The sequence below is a fragment of the Oncorhynchus tshawytscha genome, linkage group LG29, assembly GCF_018296145.1.
Source record: "Oncorhynchus tshawytscha isolate Ot180627B linkage group LG29, Otsh_v2.0, whole genome shotgun sequence".
NCBI lineage: Eukaryota > Metazoa > Chordata > Actinopteri > Salmoniformes > Salmonidae > Oncorhynchus > Oncorhynchus tshawytscha.
Window position 1 is genome coordinate 34,435,235 of NC_056457.1, and position 20,566 is coordinate 34,455,800.

At 46.3% G+C, this 20,566-nt stretch overlaps 1 protein-coding gene across 17 annotated transcripts in view; it reads right to left on the minus strand.

The window, feature by feature from the left end:
* Window positions 1–20,566, minus strand: part of LOC112227456 (eyes absent homolog 1-like) — a 143,808-nt gene that overhangs the window by 61,832 nt on the left and 61,410 nt on the right. For all 17 annotated transcript variants that reach the window (XM_042308843.1, XM_042308857.1, XM_042308856.1 and 14 more), the window contains one exon: window positions 8,944–9,033. In XM_042308843.1, coding sequence (XP_042164777.1) covers window positions 8,944–9,033 — 90 coding nt within the window. The remainder of the gene's footprint in view (window positions 1–8,943; window positions 9,034–20,566) is intronic.

Below are 20,566 nucleotides of genomic sequence, written 5' to 3' on the forward strand. Positions count from 1 at the left end.
GAGGGAACACGGTTGGCAAGGAAGCCTGAGAGTTAGCCCCAAAAATTTCTTGGGGGGCTCACAGGGAGTATGGCTACGCCAGGTAGGAGACCTGCGCAAACTCCCTGTGCTTACCGGGGGCTAGAGAGACCGGGCAGGCACCGTGTTATGCAGTGGTGCGCACGGTGTCCCCAGTGCGGGTGCATAGCCCGGTGCGGTATATTCCAGCTCCTCGTATCGGCCCGGGCTAGTGTGAGCATCGAGCCAAGTGCCATGACGCCGGCTCTACGCATCTGGTCTCCAGTGCGTCTCCTTGGGCCGGCTTACATGGCACCAGCCTTGCGCTCGGTGTCTCCGGTTCGCCTGCATAGCGCAGTGCGGGCTATTCCACCTCGCCGCACTGGCAGGGCGACCGAGAGCATTCAACCAGGTAAGGTTGGGCAGGCTCGGTGCTCAAGAGCTCCAGTGCGCCTGCACGGTCCGGTCTATCCAGTACCACCTCCACACCCCAGCCCTCCGGTGGGGTTAGTGGTTAGAGGAGGCAGGTAGCCTAGAGGTTAGAGGAGGCATGTAGTCTAGTGGTTAGAGGAGACAGGTAGTCTAGTGGTTAGAGGAGGCAGGTAGCCTAGTGGTTAGAGGAGGCAGGTAGCCTAGTGGTTAGAGGAGGCATGTAGTCTAGTGGTTAGAGGAGACAGGTAGTCTAGTGGTTAGAGGAGGCAGGTAGCCTAGTGGTTAGAGGAGGCAGGTAGTCTAGTGGTTAGAGGAGGCATGTAGCCTAGTGGTTAGAGGAGGCAGGTAGTCTAGTGGTTAGAGGAGGCAGGTAGCCTCGTTGTTACCTGCCTCCTCTAAGGCTACCTGCCTCCTCTAACCACTAGACTACCTGCCTCCTCTAACCACTAGACTACCTGCCTCCTCTAACCACTAGACTACCTGCCTCCTCTAACCACTAGGCTACCTAGTCTACACAACAACCCTGTATCTAGTCTATATAACAACCCTGTATCTAGTCTATATAACAACCCTGTATCTAGTCTATATAACAACCCTGTATCTAGTCTATATAACAACCCTGTATCAAGTCTATTATCTAGCTATGTTTGTAAATGGCTCAGGAGAAATGTGATTTGATCTCCAAATGACTCCCCTGGTAAAATAAAGGATAAATATATACATTTGTAAAATGTTCTGTAGCGTTTTCTAAACATTGGGAGACGAAAATAACATACTTTTGGACGTATGCATACAGACCACAACTTGCTTTTTAAAAATCGGCATGCTATTCTAGAATTAACTGGAAAAACTTGGGGCTTTAAAGTGTCAAAACCAAATGTAGTAATACACTTAGTTGAGATAGAGCAGAGGAAAAATATGCATCGTATGTTTAAATCATTTTATAAGCAGCGAAAAGCCCAACTGCCAATTCATCTGCGAGTGGTTTCATCGCACATGAAACAAAATCAAAACACAGGACAGATGTTGGAGGAGAAACCACATTTAAAGCTTTTGTCACAAACTGCCATTTTTCAAATGATTGGGGCACATCTATTAAAAGAAAGTGGATTGTAACGATTGGGCGAAAGCATAAGGAAATATTTAACCAGCCAATTGTAGCCAATTAACTTTGATCACAATGACTGCGTTTGGAATGTCTCAGTCACTCTACTCCTTCGGTTGTCAGAGGGAGTACAAACAATTTCTCTCTCTCTCTCTCTCTCTCTCTCTCTCTCTCTCTCTCTCTCTCTCTCTCCTTCTCTCCATTGCATTCTCTTTCTCTCCATGGCCATCTCTCTCTGCCCCCCCTCTCTCTCTCTCCCTTCTCTCTCCATTGCATTCCCTTTCTCTCCATGGCCACCTCTCTCTGGCCATCTCTCTCTGGCCATCTCTCTCTCCCTTCTGGCCACCTCTCTCTGGCCATCTCTCTCTGCCCCCTCTCTCTCTCCCTTCTCTCTCCATTGCATTCCCTCTCTCTGGCCATCTCTCTCTGCCCCCTCTCTCTCTCCCTTCTCTCTCCATTGCATTCCCTTTCTCTCTCTGGCCATCTCTCTCTGCCCCCTCTCTCTCCCTTCTCTCTCCATTGCATTATCTTTCTCTCCATGGCCACCTCTCTCTGGCCACCTCTCTCTGGCCATCTCTCTCTGCCCCCACTCTCTCTCCCTTCTCTCTCCATTGCATTCCCTTTCTCTCCATGGCCACCTCTCTCTGGCCATCTCTCTCTGCCCCCTCTCTCTCTCCCTTCTCTCTCCATTGCATTCCCTTTCTCTCTCTGGCCATCTCTCTCTGCCCCCTCTCTCTCTCCCTTCTCTCTCCATTGCATTCCCTTTCTCTCTCTGGCCATCTCTCTCTGCCCCCCTCTCTCTTCTTCCGTCATTTTTCTCTTCTTCTCCAGTATATGCTGGAGACTAATAAGGTTTGGCAGACTGTTCTCAGCTCTCCACACACTTAAAAATCAAACAAAACATTTCCTCTGCTGTGCTGAGAGGAGAGGTGAGCCGAGAGCAGTAGTGGCCGGTTGTAACTAAGTCTGATGGCTGGGCCAAGGTGTGTCTGGCTGGTTGAAAACTAAGTCTGATGGCTGGGCCAAGCTGTGTCTGGCTGGTTGAAAACTAAGTCTGATGGCTGGGCCAAGCTGTGTCTGGCTGGTTGAAAACTAAGTCCGTGTAGATAAGTCTGTGTAAATAAGTCTGTGTAACTAAGTCTGTGTAGATAAGTCTGTGTAGATAAGTCTGTGTAGATACGTCTGTGTTGATAAGTCTGTGTAGCTAAGTCTGTGTAGCTAAGTCTGTGTAGATACGTCTGTGTAGATAAGTCTGTGTAGATAAGTCTGTGTAGCTAAGTCTGTGTAGCTAAGTCTGTGTAGATAAATCTGTGTAGCTAAGTCTGTGTAGATAGGTGTGTGTAGATACGTCTGTGTTGATACGTCTGTGTAGATAAGTCTGTGTAGATATGTCTGTGTTGATACGTCTGTGTAGCTAAGTCTGTGTAGATAAGTCTGTGTAGCTAAGTCTGTGTAGCTAAGTCTGTGTAGATAGGTCTGTGTAGATACGTCTGTGTAGATACGTTTGTGTAGATAGGTATGTGTAGATAGGTCTGTGTAGATACGTCTGTGTTGATACATCTGTGTAGATAAGTCTGTGTAGATATGTCTGTGTTGATACGTCTGTGTAGATAAGTCTGTGTAGCTAAGTCGTCTGTGTAGATATGTCTGTGTAGCTAAGCTGTCTGTGTAGATAGGTCTGTGTAGATAGGTCTGTGTAGATAGGTCTGTGTAGGTAGGTCTGTGTAGGTAGGTCTGTGTAGATAGATCTGTGTAGCTAAGTCGTCTGTGTAGATAGGTCTGTGTAGATAGGTCTGTGTAGATACGTCTGTGTAGGTCTACGGTTAGGCCTGTGAAGATAGGTCTGTGTAGGTACGTCTGTGTAGATAGGTCTGTGTAGATAGGTCTGTGTAGGTCTACGGTTAGGCCTGTGTAGATAGGTCTGTGTTGATACGTCTGTGTAGATAAGTCTGTGTAGATAGGTCTGTTTATATAGGTCTGTGTAGATAGGTCTGTGTAGGTACGTCTGTGTAGGTAGGTCTGTGTAGATAGGTCTGTGTAGGTACGTCTGTGTAGGTAGGTCTGTGTAGATAGGTCTGTGTAGGTACGTCTGTGTAGGTAGGTCTGTGTAGATATGTCTGTGTAGATAGGTCTGTGTAGATAGGTCTGTGTAGATAGGTCTGTGTAGATAGGTCTGTGTAGATATGTCTGTGTAGATAGGTCTGTGTAGATAGGTCTGTGTAGATACGTCTGTGTAACTAAGTCTGTGTAGATAAGTCTGTGTAGATAAGTCTGTGTAGATACGTCTGTGTTGATAAGTCTGTGTAGCTAAGTCTGTGTAGCTAAGTCTGTGTAGCTAAGTCTGTGTAGATACATCTGTGTAGCTAAGTCTGTGTAGATAGGTGTGTGTAGATACGTCTGTGTTGATACGTCTGTGTAGATAAGTCTGTGTAGATATGTCTGTGTTGATACGTCTGTGTAGCTAAGTCTGTGTAGCTAAGTCTGTGTAGCTAAGTCTGTGTAGATAGGTCTGTGTAGATACGTCTGTGTAGATACGTTTGTGTAGATAGGTATGTGTAGATAGGTCTGTGTAGATAGGTCTGTGTAGATACGTCTGTGTTGATACATCTGTGTAGATAAGTCTGTGTAGATATGTCTGTGTTGATACGTCTGTGTAGATAAGTCTGTGTAGCTAAGTCGTCTGTGTAGATATGTCTGTGTAGCTAAGCTGTCTGTGTAGATAGGTCTGTGTAGATAGGTCTGTGTAGATAGGTCTGTGTAGGTAGGTCTGTGTAGGTAGGTCTGTGTAGATAGATCTGTGTAGCTAAGTCGTCTGTGTAGATAGGTCTGTGTAGATACGTCTGTGTAGGTCTACGGTTAGGCCTGTGAAGATAGGTCTGTGTAGGTACGTCTGTGTAGATAGGTCTGTGTAGATAGGTCTGTGTAGGTCTACGGTTAGGCCTGTGTAGATAGGTCTGTGTTGATACGTCTGTGTAGATAAGTCTGTGTAGATAGGTCTGTTTATATAGGTCTGTGTAGATAGGTCTGTGTAGGTACGTCTGTGTAGGTAGGTCTGTGTAGATAGGTCTGTGTAGGTACGTCTGTGTAGGTAGGTCTGTGTAGATATGTCTGTGTAGATAGGTCTGTGTAGATAGGTCTGTGTAGATAGGTCTGTGTAGATACGTCTGTGTAGATAGGTCTGTGTAGATAGGTCTGTGTAGATACGTCTGTGTAGATAGGTCTGTGTAGATAGGTCTGTGTAGATAGGTCTGTGTAGGTCTACGGTTAGGCCTGTGTAGATAGGTATGTGTAGATAGGTCTGTGTAGATAGGTCTGTGTAGATACGTCTGTGTAGATAGGTCTGTGTAGATAGGTCTGTGTAGATACGTCTGTGTAGATAGGTCTGTGCATATAGGTCTGTGTAGATAGGTCTGTGTAGATAGGTCTGTGTAGGTCTACGGTTAGGCCTGTGTAGATAGGTCTGTGTAGATAGGTCTGTGTAGGTCTACGGTTAGGCCTGTGTAGATAGGTCTGTGTAGATAGGTCTGTGTAGAATGTCTGTGTAGATAGGTCTGTGTAGATAGGTCTGTGTAGATAGGTCTGTGTAGATAGGTATGTGTAGATATGTCTGTGTAGATATGTCTGTGTAGGTCTACGGTTAGGTCTGTTTAGGTAGGTCTGTGTAGATAGGTCTGTGTAGATATGTCTGTGTAGGTCTACGGTTAGGCCTGTGTAGATAGGTCTGTGTAGATAGGTCTGTGTAGATAGGTCTGTGTAGGTCTACAGTTAGGCCTGTGTAGATAGGCCCGTGTAGATAGGTCTGTGTAGATAGGTCTGTGTAGATAGGTCTGTGTAGATAGGTCTGTGTAGGTCTACGGTTAGGCCTGTGTAGATAGGTCTGTGTAGATAGGTCTGTGTAGGTAGGTCTGTGTAGGTCTACGGTTAGGCCTGTGTAGATAGGTCTGTGTAGATAGGTCTGTGAAGATAGGTATGTGTAGGTCTACAGTTAGGCCTGTGTAGATAGGTCTGTGTAGATAGGTCTGTGTAGGTCTACGGTTAGGCCTGTGTAGATAGGTCTGTGTAGATAGGTCTGTTTAGGTCTACAGTTAGGCCTGTGTAGATAGGTCTGTGTAGATAGGTCTGTGTAGGTCTATGGCTAGGCCTGTGTATATAGGTCTGTGTAGGTCTACAGATAGGTCTGTGTAGATAGGTCTGTGTAGATAGGTCTGTGTAGATAGGTCTGTGTATGTCTATGGTTAGGTCTGTGTAGATAGGTCTGTGTAGATAGGTATGTGTAGATATGTCTGTGTAGATATGTCTGTGTAGGTCTACGGTTAGGTCTGTTTAGGTAGGTCTGTGTAGATAGGTCTGTGTAGATAGGTCTGTGTAGATAGGTCTGTGTATGTCTATGGTTAGGTCTGTGTAGATAGGTCTGTGTAGATAGGTATGTGTAGATATGTCTGTGTAGATATGTCTGTGTAGGTCTACGGTTAGGTCTGTTTAGGTAGGTCTGTGTAGATAGGTCTGTGTAGATAGGTCTGTGTATGTCTATGGTTAGGCCTGTGTAGATAGGTCTGTGTAGATAGGTCTGTGTAGATAGGTCTGTGTAGATAGGTCTGTGTAGGTCTACGGTTAGGCCTGTGTAGATAGGTGTGTGTAGGTAGGTCTGTGTAGATAGGTCTGTGTAGATAGGTCTGTGTAGATAGGTCTGTGTAGGACGGTTAGGTCTGTGTAGATAGGTCTGTGTAGATAGGTCTGTGTAGGTCTACGGTTAGGTCTGTGTAGATAGGTCTGTGTAGATAGGTCTGTGTAGGTCTACGGTTAGGTCTGTGTAGATAGGTCTGTGTAGACGGTTAGGCCTGTGTAGATAGGTCTGTGTAGATAGGTCTGTGTAGGTCTACGGTTAGGTCTGTGTAGATAGGTCTGTGTAGATAGGTCTGTGTAGGTAGGTCTGTGTAGATAGGTCTGTGTAGATAGGTCTGTGTAGATAGGTCTGTGTAGGTCTACGGTTAGGTCTGTTTAGATGGGTCTGTGTAGATAGGTCTGTGTAGGTCTACGGTTAGGTCTGTGTAGATAGGTCTGTGTAGATAGGTCTGTGTAGGTCTATGGTTAGGTCTGTGTAGATAGGTCTGTGTAGATAGGTCTGTGTAGATAGGTCTGTGTAGGTCTACGGTTAGGTCTGTGTAGATAGGTCTGTGTAGATAGGTCTATGTAGATAGGTCTGTGTAGGTCTACGGTTAGGTCTGTGTAGATAGGTCTGTGTAGGTAGGTCTGTGTAGATAGGTCTGTGTAGATAGGTCTGTGTAGATAGGTCTGTGTAGATAGGTCTGTGTAGATAGGTCTGTGTAGGTCTACGGTTAGGTCTGTTTAGGTAGGTCTGTGTAGATAGGTCTGTGTAGGTCTACGGTTAGGTCTGTTTAGGTAGGTCTGTGTAGATAGGTCTGTGTAGATAGGTCTGTGTAGATAGGTCTGTGTAGGTAGGTCTGTGTAGATAGGTCTGTGTAGGTCTACGGTTAGGTCTGTTTAGGTAGGTCTGTGTAGATAGGTCTGTGTAGATAGGTCTGTGTAGATAGGTCTGTGTAGGTAGGTCTGTTTAGATAGGTCTGTGTAGGTAGGTCTGTTTAGGTAGGTCTGTGTAGATAGGTCTGTGTAGGTAGGTCTGTGTAGATAGGTCTGTGTAGGTAGGTCTGTTTAGGTAGGTCTGTGTAGATAGGTCTGTGTAGATAGGTCTGTGTAGATAGGCCTGTGTAGATAGGTCTGTGTAGATAGGTCTGTGTAGATAGGTCTGTGTAGATAGGTCTGTGTAGATAGGTCTGTGTAGGTCTATGGTTAGGCCTGATGGGCGACACTGTTGTTTAAACATACAATACTTCAGACTACTTTGACCTGCTGGTGTTTGCCCGTTCGAATCCCGGGTCAGACAGGAAAAGACTGTCAGGAAGTGATCTAAATCCTAGATGCCATTGCCTGCTGTTGTGCCCTAAAGCAAGGCACTTCACCCCCCCCACACAACAACAGCTCCCCGGGGCCCAGTGTGACAGCCATCCGCACCTCTCCAAAAAACCTGCGTATGTATTTATGTACTTGTGGGGTTTGTGTTAAAAAATGAAGTCAAATTTCGTTTGGATCTTGTGTGTAATTGACCAATGAATTGATCTTCATGTTAAACTCTCTCTCTCTCTCCAGGGGTGGAGCAGACAGACAGACAGACACTCAGACACCAACGCCCCCTCTAAACTCTCCTGCCACCCCTTATCCTTGTACCCCAGCGGCAGATTTGACACCAACTCTGCATGAATCAGACGGGGGACGTGGGACGGGGAGCGATTTCGTGCCGTGACTGAAGAATTGGCGGACAGCGACACCAGGCACGCAGCATGACAGAACAGACAGAACGGCTCCAGAAACACTAGAGCCTGACAAATTGCCCAAGTCGTTATTAGGGGGAGGCTAGAGCAAGGGGTGGGGGGTAGAGAAGGGGGGGGGGCATAGAGAAGGGGGTGGGGGGCATAGAGAAGGGGGCGGGGGCATAGAGAAGGGGGGGGGGCATAGAGAAGGGGGCGGGGGCATAGAGAAGGGGGCGGGGGCATAGAGAAAGGGGGTGGGGGCATAGAGAAGGGGGGGGGGGCATAGAAAGGGGGCGGGGGCATGGAGAAGGGGGGGGGCGGGGGCATAGAGAAGGGGGTGGGGGCATAGGGGAGGGGGTGGGGGCATAGAGAAGGGGGTTGGGGGCATAGGGAAGGGGGGCATAGAGAAGGGGGTGGGGGCATAGAGAAGGGGTGGGGGGCATAGAGAAGGGGGGTGGGGGGCATAGAGAAGGGGGGGGGGGCATAGAGAAGGGGGCGGGGGGCATAGAGAAGGGGGTGGGGGGCATAGAGAAGGGGGGTAGGGGGCATAGAGACGGGGGGTGGGGGCAAGTGTGGACGAGAAACTGAGAGACTGACAGCACTTGTAAAATTCCTAGTGTCCTCTGGGCTCCGTGATAATAGTTTACCACTGTGGAACTGGAAACTGAGAAATGGGCTCAACGGGGCTCCCCGCTATTAAACCCCAGGAGTCGACTGACACACACCGGCCCGTCAATCTAAGTTACACAAACAAAACAATCCCCATCAAAATCAGTCAGATGAAGACAGAGATAATTATTATTATATATTATATATTTTTTTACATTGGATGCGTCTCAATCCACCACATCCGCCAGTGTCTCACTTTATCATCTGCATTGTCAAGGTGACAGAGTTTTAAGACCGGATGTTCGTCCGGAAGGGGGGGGGGGACACAACGTCTTCCCGGCCGTCCCGGACCGGGTTGACCTACTGACCCCGTAATGACGGTAATGCTTAACGTCGCCACTCTTAACGGACCCTGGTGCGTTGATTTAAATAAAATGTTACACACACAGTTTCCACGACAGGAACGTCTCGTACCTCCAAGTCGTTGAAGAATAAGTGAGAGTCTGCCAAGTTAAAGATCATCTCCTCCATCCTCAGTCCCAGTGACACAGACGTCGGGGGATCCTGGAGATGAGAGAAAACCAGGGATAGAATCAATATGGAATGTCATAAAACTATACTACAGATACAGATACAGTAGAACAACAAATATGATATAATTACATAGCTACGTGTAAATAAAAAACAAACAAAATAAATTGATGCGTTGATAATGTGCTGCTTGTCCTTGTCGTGTTATCGCTGATGTTTTATATTTGTCTGTTGCAAAATCCCATTTTTCCTTTGAGTTTTAATAAAATACCTTCTTATCTTCTACTATTTATTTATTTATTTTACCTTTATTTAACCAGGTAGGCAAGTTGAGAACAAGTTCTCATTTACAATTGCGACCTGGCCAAGATAAAGCAAAGCAGTTCGACACATACTAAACATGGCACAGGATCTAAGTGAACAAAAATACGACAGAAACGTTAAAAAAAAAACAACACAAAACTATATATAAATAATAACGAAATAATAACTAAATTATCGTCAAAAATTCATGTCTCTTCAAGCATGCAATTATCAACACTTTTAACACAGATGGAATTGTCTTATATTCTAGAACACTCTGACCTCATAGAGACAAGAAGACGGGAGACTAGAATGTAGAAGTTCTGGGCTTTTTGTTGTTTTTACGATCTTACAGGCAGACGACATTAGCAGTCAGAGAGGAAGGAGTGTTGAAGCAATGCAGTAGATGTGTGACCAGTCTTATAATGAGGGGGGGGGGGTCGATTTAGACAAGGACCATGAAGGTAACCTTACGTTAATTAATGCATCATCAGACTGGCTGCTGTAAAGACCACAGTGTTGACGATTCCCCAAGCTTCTCAGAAGAAGGGATTTGAAGAAATGTTAACATGCTGTAAATACTCTATCTTGATCATTTTGATTTTGTAATAAAAGATAAACATATGTTTTTATTTTTATTTCTATGATACTACAAATATCCTTAAAAAACTCTTTAAGCTGAGTGCTTCTCAAGCCAAATGAGTATTAACACATAATTGATATTTTTCACTTAATTCGAATTGTGTTCTTCTTCACCCTGTAATGTGATCTGTCTGTCTGTCTGTCTGTCTGTCTGTCTGTCTGTCTGTCTGTCTGTCTGTCTGTCTGTCTGTCTGTCTGTCTGTCTGTCTGTCTGTCTGTCTGTCTGTCTGTCTGTCTGTCTGTCTGTCTGTCTGTCTGTCTGTCAGAGGACAACAGAGACCTGGGCTGTAAATAGTTGATGATCTGAGATGTGGTTGTGCACACCTCTGTTGTACTGAGCTGTTATTAGTCTGTTTGTGGTCCGTCTGTTTAACTTACACAGTTGTTGTCATTCTCCTTTTGTTTACCTCTCTCATCAACAAGCTGTTTTCTCCCAAAGCGCCCCCACCTACTGGTTTGTTGTTTGTTTGTCTCACCGTTCTTGGTACACTCAAGCTAATGTGGTGCGTGAAAAAGCCCAGGAGGCTGTTTCTGAGATACTGGAACCAGCACCGCCTGGCACCGATGATCGTAACGCAAGTCTCTTAGGTCACTTGTTTACTCCATACTAATGTTCAATGGAACAGTGACTGAATGTCTCGATGCCTGTCTGCCTGCTTTATATAACAAGTCACGTGACCCACTGTCTGTACGAGCGATCCATTTTAGTAAACGGGGGTGGTGTACCTATTGAACTGGACGATGAGTGTGCACATCTGCTTTATATAACAAAGTCACGTGACTCACTGTCTGTACGAGCGATCCATTTTCGCGAACGGGGGTGGTGTACCTAATAATCTGGCCACCGAGTCTACACATTGACCACTCTGAGGTTTCGAATAATACCATGAAATTGTGAAAATGATGATAATGCCCTTTCAGTGTAAAAGCTGTTTGCAATGACTGGCTGGATGGAGTTTTGGTCTGCCCGGTGACATCACCTGGCGATAAACATGTTAATCAACCAATAAGAAAGCGCGCTCCAAACCTCTCTGCCAATAACAGCTAGTTTTCAGTTTCCCCCTCCCGACTCAGACAGCTCCCAGACGTTCATAGCAAAATTCTTGACTGACAAATTGGTATTTTTCCATTAAAATAATGTTGTTGTTTTTTGTTTTACAATTTTAATTGAAAACATTCACAGCAAGGTACTTAAATGTTACCCAGAAATAATTTGATATTGAGATAAAAATAGATACATTGGACCTTTCATCTTTTTCTGTTTCTGACCATACGGGTTCATCCTGTTTACCTGTCTCTGACCATACGGGTTCATCCTGTCTACCAGTCTCTGACCATACGGGTTCATCCTGTCTATCTGTCTCTGACCATACGGGTTCATCCTGTCTACCTGTTTCTGACCATACATACGGGTTCATCCTGTCTACCTGTTTCTGACCATACGGGTTCATCCTGTCTACCTGTCTCTGAACATACGGGTTCATCCTGTCTACCTGTTTCTGACCATACATATGGGTTCATCCTGTCTACCTGTTTCTGACCATATGGGTTCATCCTGTCTACCTGTCTCTGACCATACGGGTTCATCCTGTCTACCTGTTTCTGACCATACATACGGGTTCATCCTGTCTACCTGTTTCTGACCATACGGGTTCATCCTGTCTACCTGTCTCTGAACATACGGGTTCATCCTGTCTATCAGTCTCTGACCATACGGGTTCATCCTGTCTACCAGTGTCTGACCATATGGGTTCATCCTGTCTACCTGTCTCTGACCATACGGGTTCATCCTGTCTACCTGTCTCTGACCATACGGGTTCATCCTGTCTACCAGTCTCTGACCATACGGGTTCATCCTGTCTACCTGTCTCTGACCATACGGGTTCATCCTGTCTACCTGTCTCTGACCATACGGGTTCATCCTGTCTACCTGTCTCTGACCATACGGGTTCATCCTGTCTACCAGTCTCTGACCATACGGGTTCATCCTGTCTACCTGTCTCTGACCATACGGGTTCATCCTGTCTACCTGTCTCTGACCATACGGGTTCATCCTGTCTACCAGTCTCTGACCATACGGGTTCATCCTGTCTACCTGTCTCTGACCATACGGGTTCATCCTGTCTACCTGTCTCTGACCATACGGGTTCATCCTGTCTACCTGTCTCTGACCATACGGGTTCATCCTGTCTACCAGTCTCTGACCATACGGGTTCATCCTGTCTACCTGTCTCTGACCATACGGGTTCATCCTGTCTACCTGTCTCTGACCATACGGGTTCATCCTGTCTACCTGTCTCTGACCATACGGGTTCATCCTGTCTACCTGTCTCTGACCATACGGGTTCATCCTGTCTACCAGTGTCTGACCATATGGGTTCATCCTGTCTACCTGTCTCTGACCATACGGGTTCATCCTGTCTACCTGTCTCTGACCATACGGGTTCATCCTGTCTACCAGTGTCTGACCATATGGGTTCATCCTGTCTACCAGTCTCTGACCATACGGGTTCATCCTGTGTGCCCACTCCTTTCTTCTTCCACTATTGGATGACTACCTTCACACCTAAAAAAAAACACTTTTTACTGAATTTGTAGCCAAAAATGCATATATTATACATTTTACCAGAGAAATCTCTCTCTCTCTCTCTCTCTCTCTCTCTGTCTCTCTCTCTCTCTCTCTCTCTCTCTCTCGCTCTCTGTCTCTCTCTCTCTTTCTCTCTCCCTTTTGTCTTTCACTACACTTGGATAAATTGGAAACTTGATTTAACGCAGACATCAATTATTTCAAACCAGCGTTTCTCACTTCCCCAAGATGCAATTTATGAGGCAACTTACATTTCTAATGAGAAGTCCTTACAAGGCAGATTGGTTATGAGAGAGACAACGGCTAGCTGTGTTATAGAGAGAGGGTCTTATTGGCTTACCAACATAATGCTACAAGATCAGTGTGTGTGTGTGTGTGTGTGTGTGTGTGTGTGTGTGAGTGTGAGTGTGAGTGTGAGTGTGTGTGTGTGTGAAAGTATGTGTGTGAGTGTGCATGTGAGGGTGTGTGTGTGTGTGCTAGTGTGTGAGTGAGGACCGGAGGGGTGGATTAGAGACACCTGAGCTCTCCACTGACAACCCGACACACCTAGAATGCCCCACAATTCCCCACAATGCATCACAGTGGCCCTCAATACTAATGTCTTCACTGGAACCACACAAGAACTCAGTCTCCTGCACTTTATGGGCGGCCATCAATACCAATCAATATTTCCCCATCAATACCAATCAATATTTACCCATCAATACCAATCAATATTTCCCCATCAATACCAATCAATATTTCCCCATCAATACCAATCAATATTTCCCCATCAATACAAATCAATATTTCCCCATCAATACCAATCAATATATTCCCATCAATTCCAATCAATATTTCCCCATCAATACCAATCAATATTTCCCCATCAATACCAATCAATATTTCCCCAGCAATACCAATCAATATATTTCCCCATCAATACCAATCAATATTTCCCCATCAATACCAATCAATATTTCCCCATCAATACAAATCAATATTTCCCCATCAATACCAATCAATATTTCCCCATCAATACCAATCAATATATTCCCATCAATACCAATCAATATTTCCCCATCAATACCAATCAATATTTCCCCATCAATACCAATCAATATTTCCCCATCAATATCAATCAATATTTCCCCATCAATATCAATCAATATTTCCCCATCAATATCAATAAATATTTCCCCATCAATATCAATCAATATTTCCCCATCAATACCAATCAATATTTCCCCATCAATATCAATCAATATTTCCCCATCAATACCAATCAATACTTCCCCATCAATACCAATCAATATTTCCCCATCAATACCAATCAATATTTCCCCATCAATTCCAATCAATATTTTCCCATCAATTCCAATCAATATTTCCACATCAATACCTTCCTTCTCTTTTCCCTACACTTACACCTCTGGAATACTTCAAGTGATTTGCCTCACCCCACCCCACGACCTGTCCCTGCTCGTCAGTGCCATCCACAGGGGTGCCAGGTATCCCCAATCCCCTCCTCACACCCCACTACTAGGTCCACAGCTGGTCTCAGTTATGAGCTTCATGGGCCAGAGATGCCTTGATGCCAATTAGGAGAACTGATAAGCACAGCAGTGTGTGTGTGTGTGTGTGTGTGTGTGTGTGTGTGTGTGTGTGTGTGTGTGTGTGTGTGTTTGTGTGTGTGTGTGTTCTGATATGTCTCTATTTATAGGTCCTGGCCGAGTCTGCTCAACAGCGAGGAGAGAGAGAAAGGGCAACCAGTGAAGAACAAACACCATTGTAAATACAACCCATATTTATGCTTATTTATTTTCCCTTTTGTTCTTTAACCATTTGTACATTGTTACAACACTGTATATATATATATATATATATATATATATATATATATATATATGTATAATATGACATTTGTAATGTCTTTACTGTTTTGAAATTTCTGTATGTGTAATGTTTTTTATTGTTTATTTCACTTTATATATTATCTACCTCACTTGCTTTGGCATTGTTAACACATGTTTCCCATGCCAATAAAGCCCCTTGAATTGAATTGAATTGAGAGAGAGAGAGAGAGAGAGAGAGAGAGAGAGAGAGAGAGAGAGAGAGGTGGGAGAGGGGAGAGAGAGAGAGAGGGAGAGAGAGAGAGAGGAGAGAGAGAGAGAGAGAGAGGAGAGAGAGAGAGAGAGAGAGAGAGAGAGAGAGACAGGGAGAGAGAGAGACAGGGAGAGAGACAGGAGAGAGAGAGAGAGAGGGAGGAGAGAGGGAGAGGTGGGCAGAGAGAGAGAGAGGAGAGAGAGAGAGAGGTAGGCAGAGAGAGAGAGAGAGAGAGAGAGAGAGAGAGAGAGGTCTTAGAAATGTCAGGTCCTAGATGAGGGTTGATTCTAAGAGCTGAGGGGCATTACGGAGTCAGGAGTGTTTCCTGTTTCAGAGAGGCATGTCTGCTACCCAGTGTCTGTGTGTGTGCGTGCGTATGAAGCGATATGTGTGCACGCACATATCTGTGTCTGTTTCTCCTCATCCCTCGGCTCCCTAAGCCGTTCCCTCTTTACCCAGCATGCACGGCTAAGGATAAAGTAAATACACATCTTAGGGTCATGGGGCAGCCCTCTTTCACCTCCAAAACAAAACAGTGTCCCCTTGAACACCCCCCCCCCTTCTCCTGGCTACATCCCAAAGGGTGCCCTATTCCCCATGCAGTGCACCACTTTAGATCAAATTCTGGACAAATGTAGAACACAGTATAGAGAAGAGTGTGCCATTCGGGACACACAGGCCCTCGTAACAGAACAAAGCCCCAGTGCGCAGACAGGCCACGCACACTAAGCTCTCTGACACATGAGAACCAATATGTCATCTTCTGACATCAAACAGATAGATAGCGGAAAACTCGAAACTCCAACGGAACCAAAAAACAACCACGAAGGGATAGGAATTCAACATAATAAAGATCTAGATATACTTTATAATTTTAGACAAACAAATAGACGTAGAGATAAATGAAACAACAAATGAAACAGTAAATGTAATGTAAACTTTCCGTCTCCATACACACACTGTGGACTTGTCTAAATAACGTTCCTAATACAACAAGTAAATATATAGTTTATATAAATATTGACTTGTTTTTATTTACATCTTTAATAATAATTACGAAATACAAGTCAATCCAATTCATTTGCACAGTAATACAATTTACTTTTTGGACTTGAAGGATTTTTCCATGAGACTTAGTCTTGGAATTTAAGGATCTACTCTGAGACTTAGTCTTGGAATTTAAGGATTTATTCCTAGTCTTAGTGTCACGTTCTGACCATCGTTCGTATGTGTTTTCCTTGTTTTAGTGTTGATCAGGACGTGAGCTGGGTGGGCATTCTATGTTGTGTGTCTGGTTTGTCTATTTCTATGTTTGGCCTGATATGGTTCTCAATCAGAGGCAGGTGTTAGTCATTGTCTCTGATTGGGAACCATATTTAGGTAGCCTGTTTTGTGTTGAGTTTTGTGGGTGATTGTCCTTAGTGTCTTGATGTCCTTGTTCTGTGTGTATGTGCACCAGTTTAGGCTGTTTCGGTTTTCGTTACGTTTATTGTTTTGTAGTGTTTGTATTTAGATTCGTGTTGCTTCAGTTTAATAAACATGGATCGAAATCTACACGCTGCATTGTGGTCCGACTCTCCTTCACCACAAGAGAACCGTTACAGAATCACCCACCAAAACCGGACCAAGCAGCGTGTCAACAGGCAGGAGCCCGCAGGAGAGGCAACAGAGGCAGCAGCAGCAGGAGCAGCAGCAACTACAGTGGGAGAGGCTGCACTACTTGGAGAAATGGACTTGCGAGGAGATTCTAGACGGGAAAGGACCCTGGGAACAGCCTGGAGATTATTGTCGCCCCAAAGCCGAGCTGGAGGCAGCAAAAGCAGAGAGGCGGCATTATGAGGAGCTAGCACGGCAGAGCGGATGGAGGGGGGGCTCACAGGGAGTATGGCTATGCCAGGTAGGAGACCTGCGCAAACTCCCTGTGCTTACCGGGGGGCTAGAGAGACCGGGCAGGCACCGTGTTATGCAGTGGTGCGCACGGTGTCCCCAGTGCGGGTGCATAGCCCGGTGCGGTATATTCCAGCTCCTCGTATCGGCCCGGGCTAGTGTGAGCATCGAGCCAAGTGCCATGACGCCGGCTCTACGCATCTGGTCTCCAGTGCGTCTCCTTGGGCCGGCTTACATGGCACCAGCCTTGCGCTCGGTGTCTCCGGTTCGCCTGCATAGCCCAGTGCGTGCTATTCCACCTCGCCGCACTGGCAGGGCGACCGAGAGCATTCAACCAGGTAAGGTTGGGCAGGCTCGGTGCTCAAGAGCTCCAGTGCGCCTGCACGGTCCGGTCTATCCAGTACCACCTTCACACACCAGCCCTCCGGTGGCAGCTCCCCGCACCAGGCTTCCTGTGCGTGTTCTCGGTCCAGTGCCACCAGTACCAGCACCACGCATCAGGCCTACAGTGCGCCTCGCCTCTCCAGCGCTGTCGGAGTCTCCCGCCTGTTCAGCGCAGCCAGAGCCTTCCTCCTCTACAGCGCTGCTGGAGTCTCCTGCCTGTTCAGCGCAGCCAGAGCTGCCAGCCTGCATGGAGCAGCCAGAGCTGCCAGCCTGCATGGAGCAGCCAGAGCTGCCAGCCTGCATGGAGCAGCCAGAGCTGTCAGTCTGCATGAAGCAGCCAGAGCTGTCACTCTGCATGGAGCAGCCAGAGATGCCAGTCTGCATGGATCAGCCAGAGCTGTCAGTCTGCATGAAGCAGCCAGAGCTGTCAGTCTGCATGGAGCAGCCAGAGATGCCAGTCTGCAAGGAGCTGCCAGTCTGCAAGGAGCTGCCAGTCTGCAAGGAGCTGCCAGTCTGCAAGGAGCTTCCAGTCTGCACGGAGCTGCCAGTCTGCAAGGAGCTGCCAGTCTATAAGGAGCTGCCAGTCTATAAGGAGCTGCCAGTCTGCAAGGAGCTGCCAGTCTGCACGGAGCCGCCAGAGCTGTCAGTCTATATGGAGCAGCCAGAGCCGCCAGTCAGCGTGGAGCAGCCAGAGCCGCCAGTCAGCATGGAGCAGCCAGATCAGTCAGTCTGCCATGATCCGCCAGTCAGCCAGACTCTTCCAGATCTGCCAGTCAACCAGACTCTTCCAGTTACGCCAGTCAGCCAGACTCTTCCAGATCTGCCAGTCAGCCAGACTCTTCCACATCCGCTAGTCAGCCAGACTCTTCCACATCTGCCAGTCAGCCAGACTCTTTCAGATCTGCCAGTCAACCAGACTCTTCCAGATCTGCCAGTCAGCCAGACTCTTCCAGATCTGCCAGTCAGCCAGACTCTTCCAGATCTGCCAGTCAACCAGACTCTTCCAGATCTGCCAGTCAGCCAGACTCTTCCAGATCTGCCAGTCAGCCAGACTCTTCCAGATCTGCCAGTCAGCCAGACTCTTCCAGATCTGCCAGTCAGCCAGACTCTTCCAGATCTGCCAGTCAGCCAGACCCTTCCAGATCTGCCAGTCAGCCAGACTCTTCCAGATCTGCCAGTCAGCCAGACTCTTCCAGATCTGCCAGTCAACCAGACTCTTCCAGATCTGCCAGTCAGCCAGATTCTTCCAGATCCGCCAGTCAACCAGACTCTTCCAGATCTGCCAGTCAACCAGACTCTTCCAGATCTGCCAGTCAACCAGACTCTTCCAGATCTGCCAGTCAACCAGACTCTTCCAGTGCCGCCAGTCTGCCCAGCGCCGCCAGTGCCGCCAGTCTGCCCAGCGCCGCCAGTGTCGCCAGTCTGCCCAGCGCCGCCAGTGCCGCCAGTCTGCCCAGCGCCGCCAGTGCCGTCAGTCTGCCCAGCGCCGCCAGTCTGCCCAGCACCGCCATTGCCGCCAGTCTGCCAGGATCAGTTAGATCCGCCAGCCAGCCAGGACCGCCAGTCTGCCAGGATCCACCAGTCTGCCAGGATCTGCCAGTCAGCCAGGATCTGCCAGAACTGCCAGTCAGCCAGGATCCGCCAGTCTGCCAGGATTCGCCATTCAGCCAGGATCTGCCAGTCAGCCAGGATCTGCCGGAACCACCAGCCAGCCAGGATCTGCTAGATCCATCAACCTGCCGGAGCTTCCTTTCAGTCCTGAGCTTCCTCTCAGTCCTAAGCTTCCTCTCAGTCCTGAGCTTCCTCTCAGTCCTGAGCTTCCTCTCAGTCCTGAGCTTCCTCTCAGTCCTGAGCATGGATCGCAATCTACACGCTGCATTTTGGTCCGACTCTCCTTCACCACAAGAGAACCGTTACACTTAGTCTTGGAATTTAAGGATTTATTCCTAGACTTAGTCTTGGAATTTAAGGATTTATTCCTAGACTTAGTCTTGGAATTTAAGGATTTATTCCTAGACTTAGTCTTGGAATTTAAGGATTTATTCCTAGACTTAGTCTTGGAATTTAAGGATTTATTCCTAGTCTTAGTCTTGGAATTTAAGGATTTATTCCTAGTCTTAGTCTTGGAATTTAAGGATTTATTCCTAGTCTTAGTCTTGGAATTCAAGGACTTATTCCTAGACTTAGTCTTGTAATTTAAGAATTTACTCTGAGACTTAGTCTTGTAATTTAAGAATCTACTCTGAGACTTTAAGAGTAAAAATCCACCAGCATGTGTTAACACTATCAAAGTTTCCCTTTCCTCTGGGAATTTTGATCAAATCAACACAATATTTGCCACTTTTCAATGCCACACTTCCCGAAACAAAACAAGCTGTGCAAGACTTAGTATGCAAAACTAACTATGCAAATTATGTTGTTGTATGCAGAACACGTCGGAGTAGGATTCTATTGCATTGGCAGGCACAACTCAGGCCCATTACCCTACACAGAACAGTGCGGCATAACCAATCAGAGATGTAGGTCTATATGCAAATAGACCACTGCCATATATGGATCTGTGCCATTCACTTTAAACTGGACTGTGTTTACAGCATGAGCGGCCATAAGTGGATGTGCTTGTTTTGAGATCAAAGTGAGAGCTACATGTAGCCACATGTGCACATGCGTACATGTTGTTCATATCCTTTGCTAGTTAGTAAGTTATTAGCCCAGTTATAGCACAGCCAGAAGAGGACTGGCCACCCCTCATAGCCTGGTTCCTCTCTAGGTTTCTTCCTAGGTTTGAGATATCAGCTGATGTAAGAAGGGCTATATAAATCAATTTGATTTGATTTGATCATTTGCGTCACCAGTAAGGGACTGATAGCTTCCTACAAGAACACAAAACATGTGCATTTCTAGACATCTTTGAAAAGCAATTCAGGTAAAGAGCTTTTTTTTTTTTCATCTTAAAGAGGCAGTGTTGTATTTTGAGAAAGTAGCCAATAGGCAGAGGGGTAGCATAATTTGTCTGATTCTCCTGTAATAATGGTTTGGGAATAATTATGCATTTTATTGTGTCAGTCACCTCCTTGTCTGAAGGACAAGTGGATAAGCAGGTTAAAGGTCAAGCCCTGCGTGTGTTTTTCTTCAAAAGTGATGGAATGTAGGTCTACATTGAACACCACACATTGTCTGCTCCTGTAGTCTGAATGATAGAACAGCTATTTCCATGTTCAAATATTATGGGATGCATTTTCTCCATTGTTTTTGATGGTAGGATATTATTATGGGATGCATTTTCACCATTGTTTTTGATTATAGGACACTCTGGTAGGCCCTACATTATGATCAAATAGCCACAGTAGCTTACATGTCCACAGCTATAACTGCAATTTAAAGCGTCCACAGTCTCAGTGTTCACAATAAACGAGGCGCTGGAAGTTCCACAGAATTTTGCGCTCAGCGGACCTGAAATTTGGCTCAGAGAAAAAGAGTCTGATCGATAAGCTCTTTAATGATTCAACGTCTTTCTGAAGGAGGAGAAGAAGAACTAGGATGAGAAGAACTAGGATGAGAAGAACTAGGATGAGAAGAACTAGGATGAGAAGAACTAGGATGAGGAGAACTAGGATGAGAAGAACTAGGATGAGAAGAAGAACTAGGATGAGAAGAACTAGGATGAGAAGAACTAGG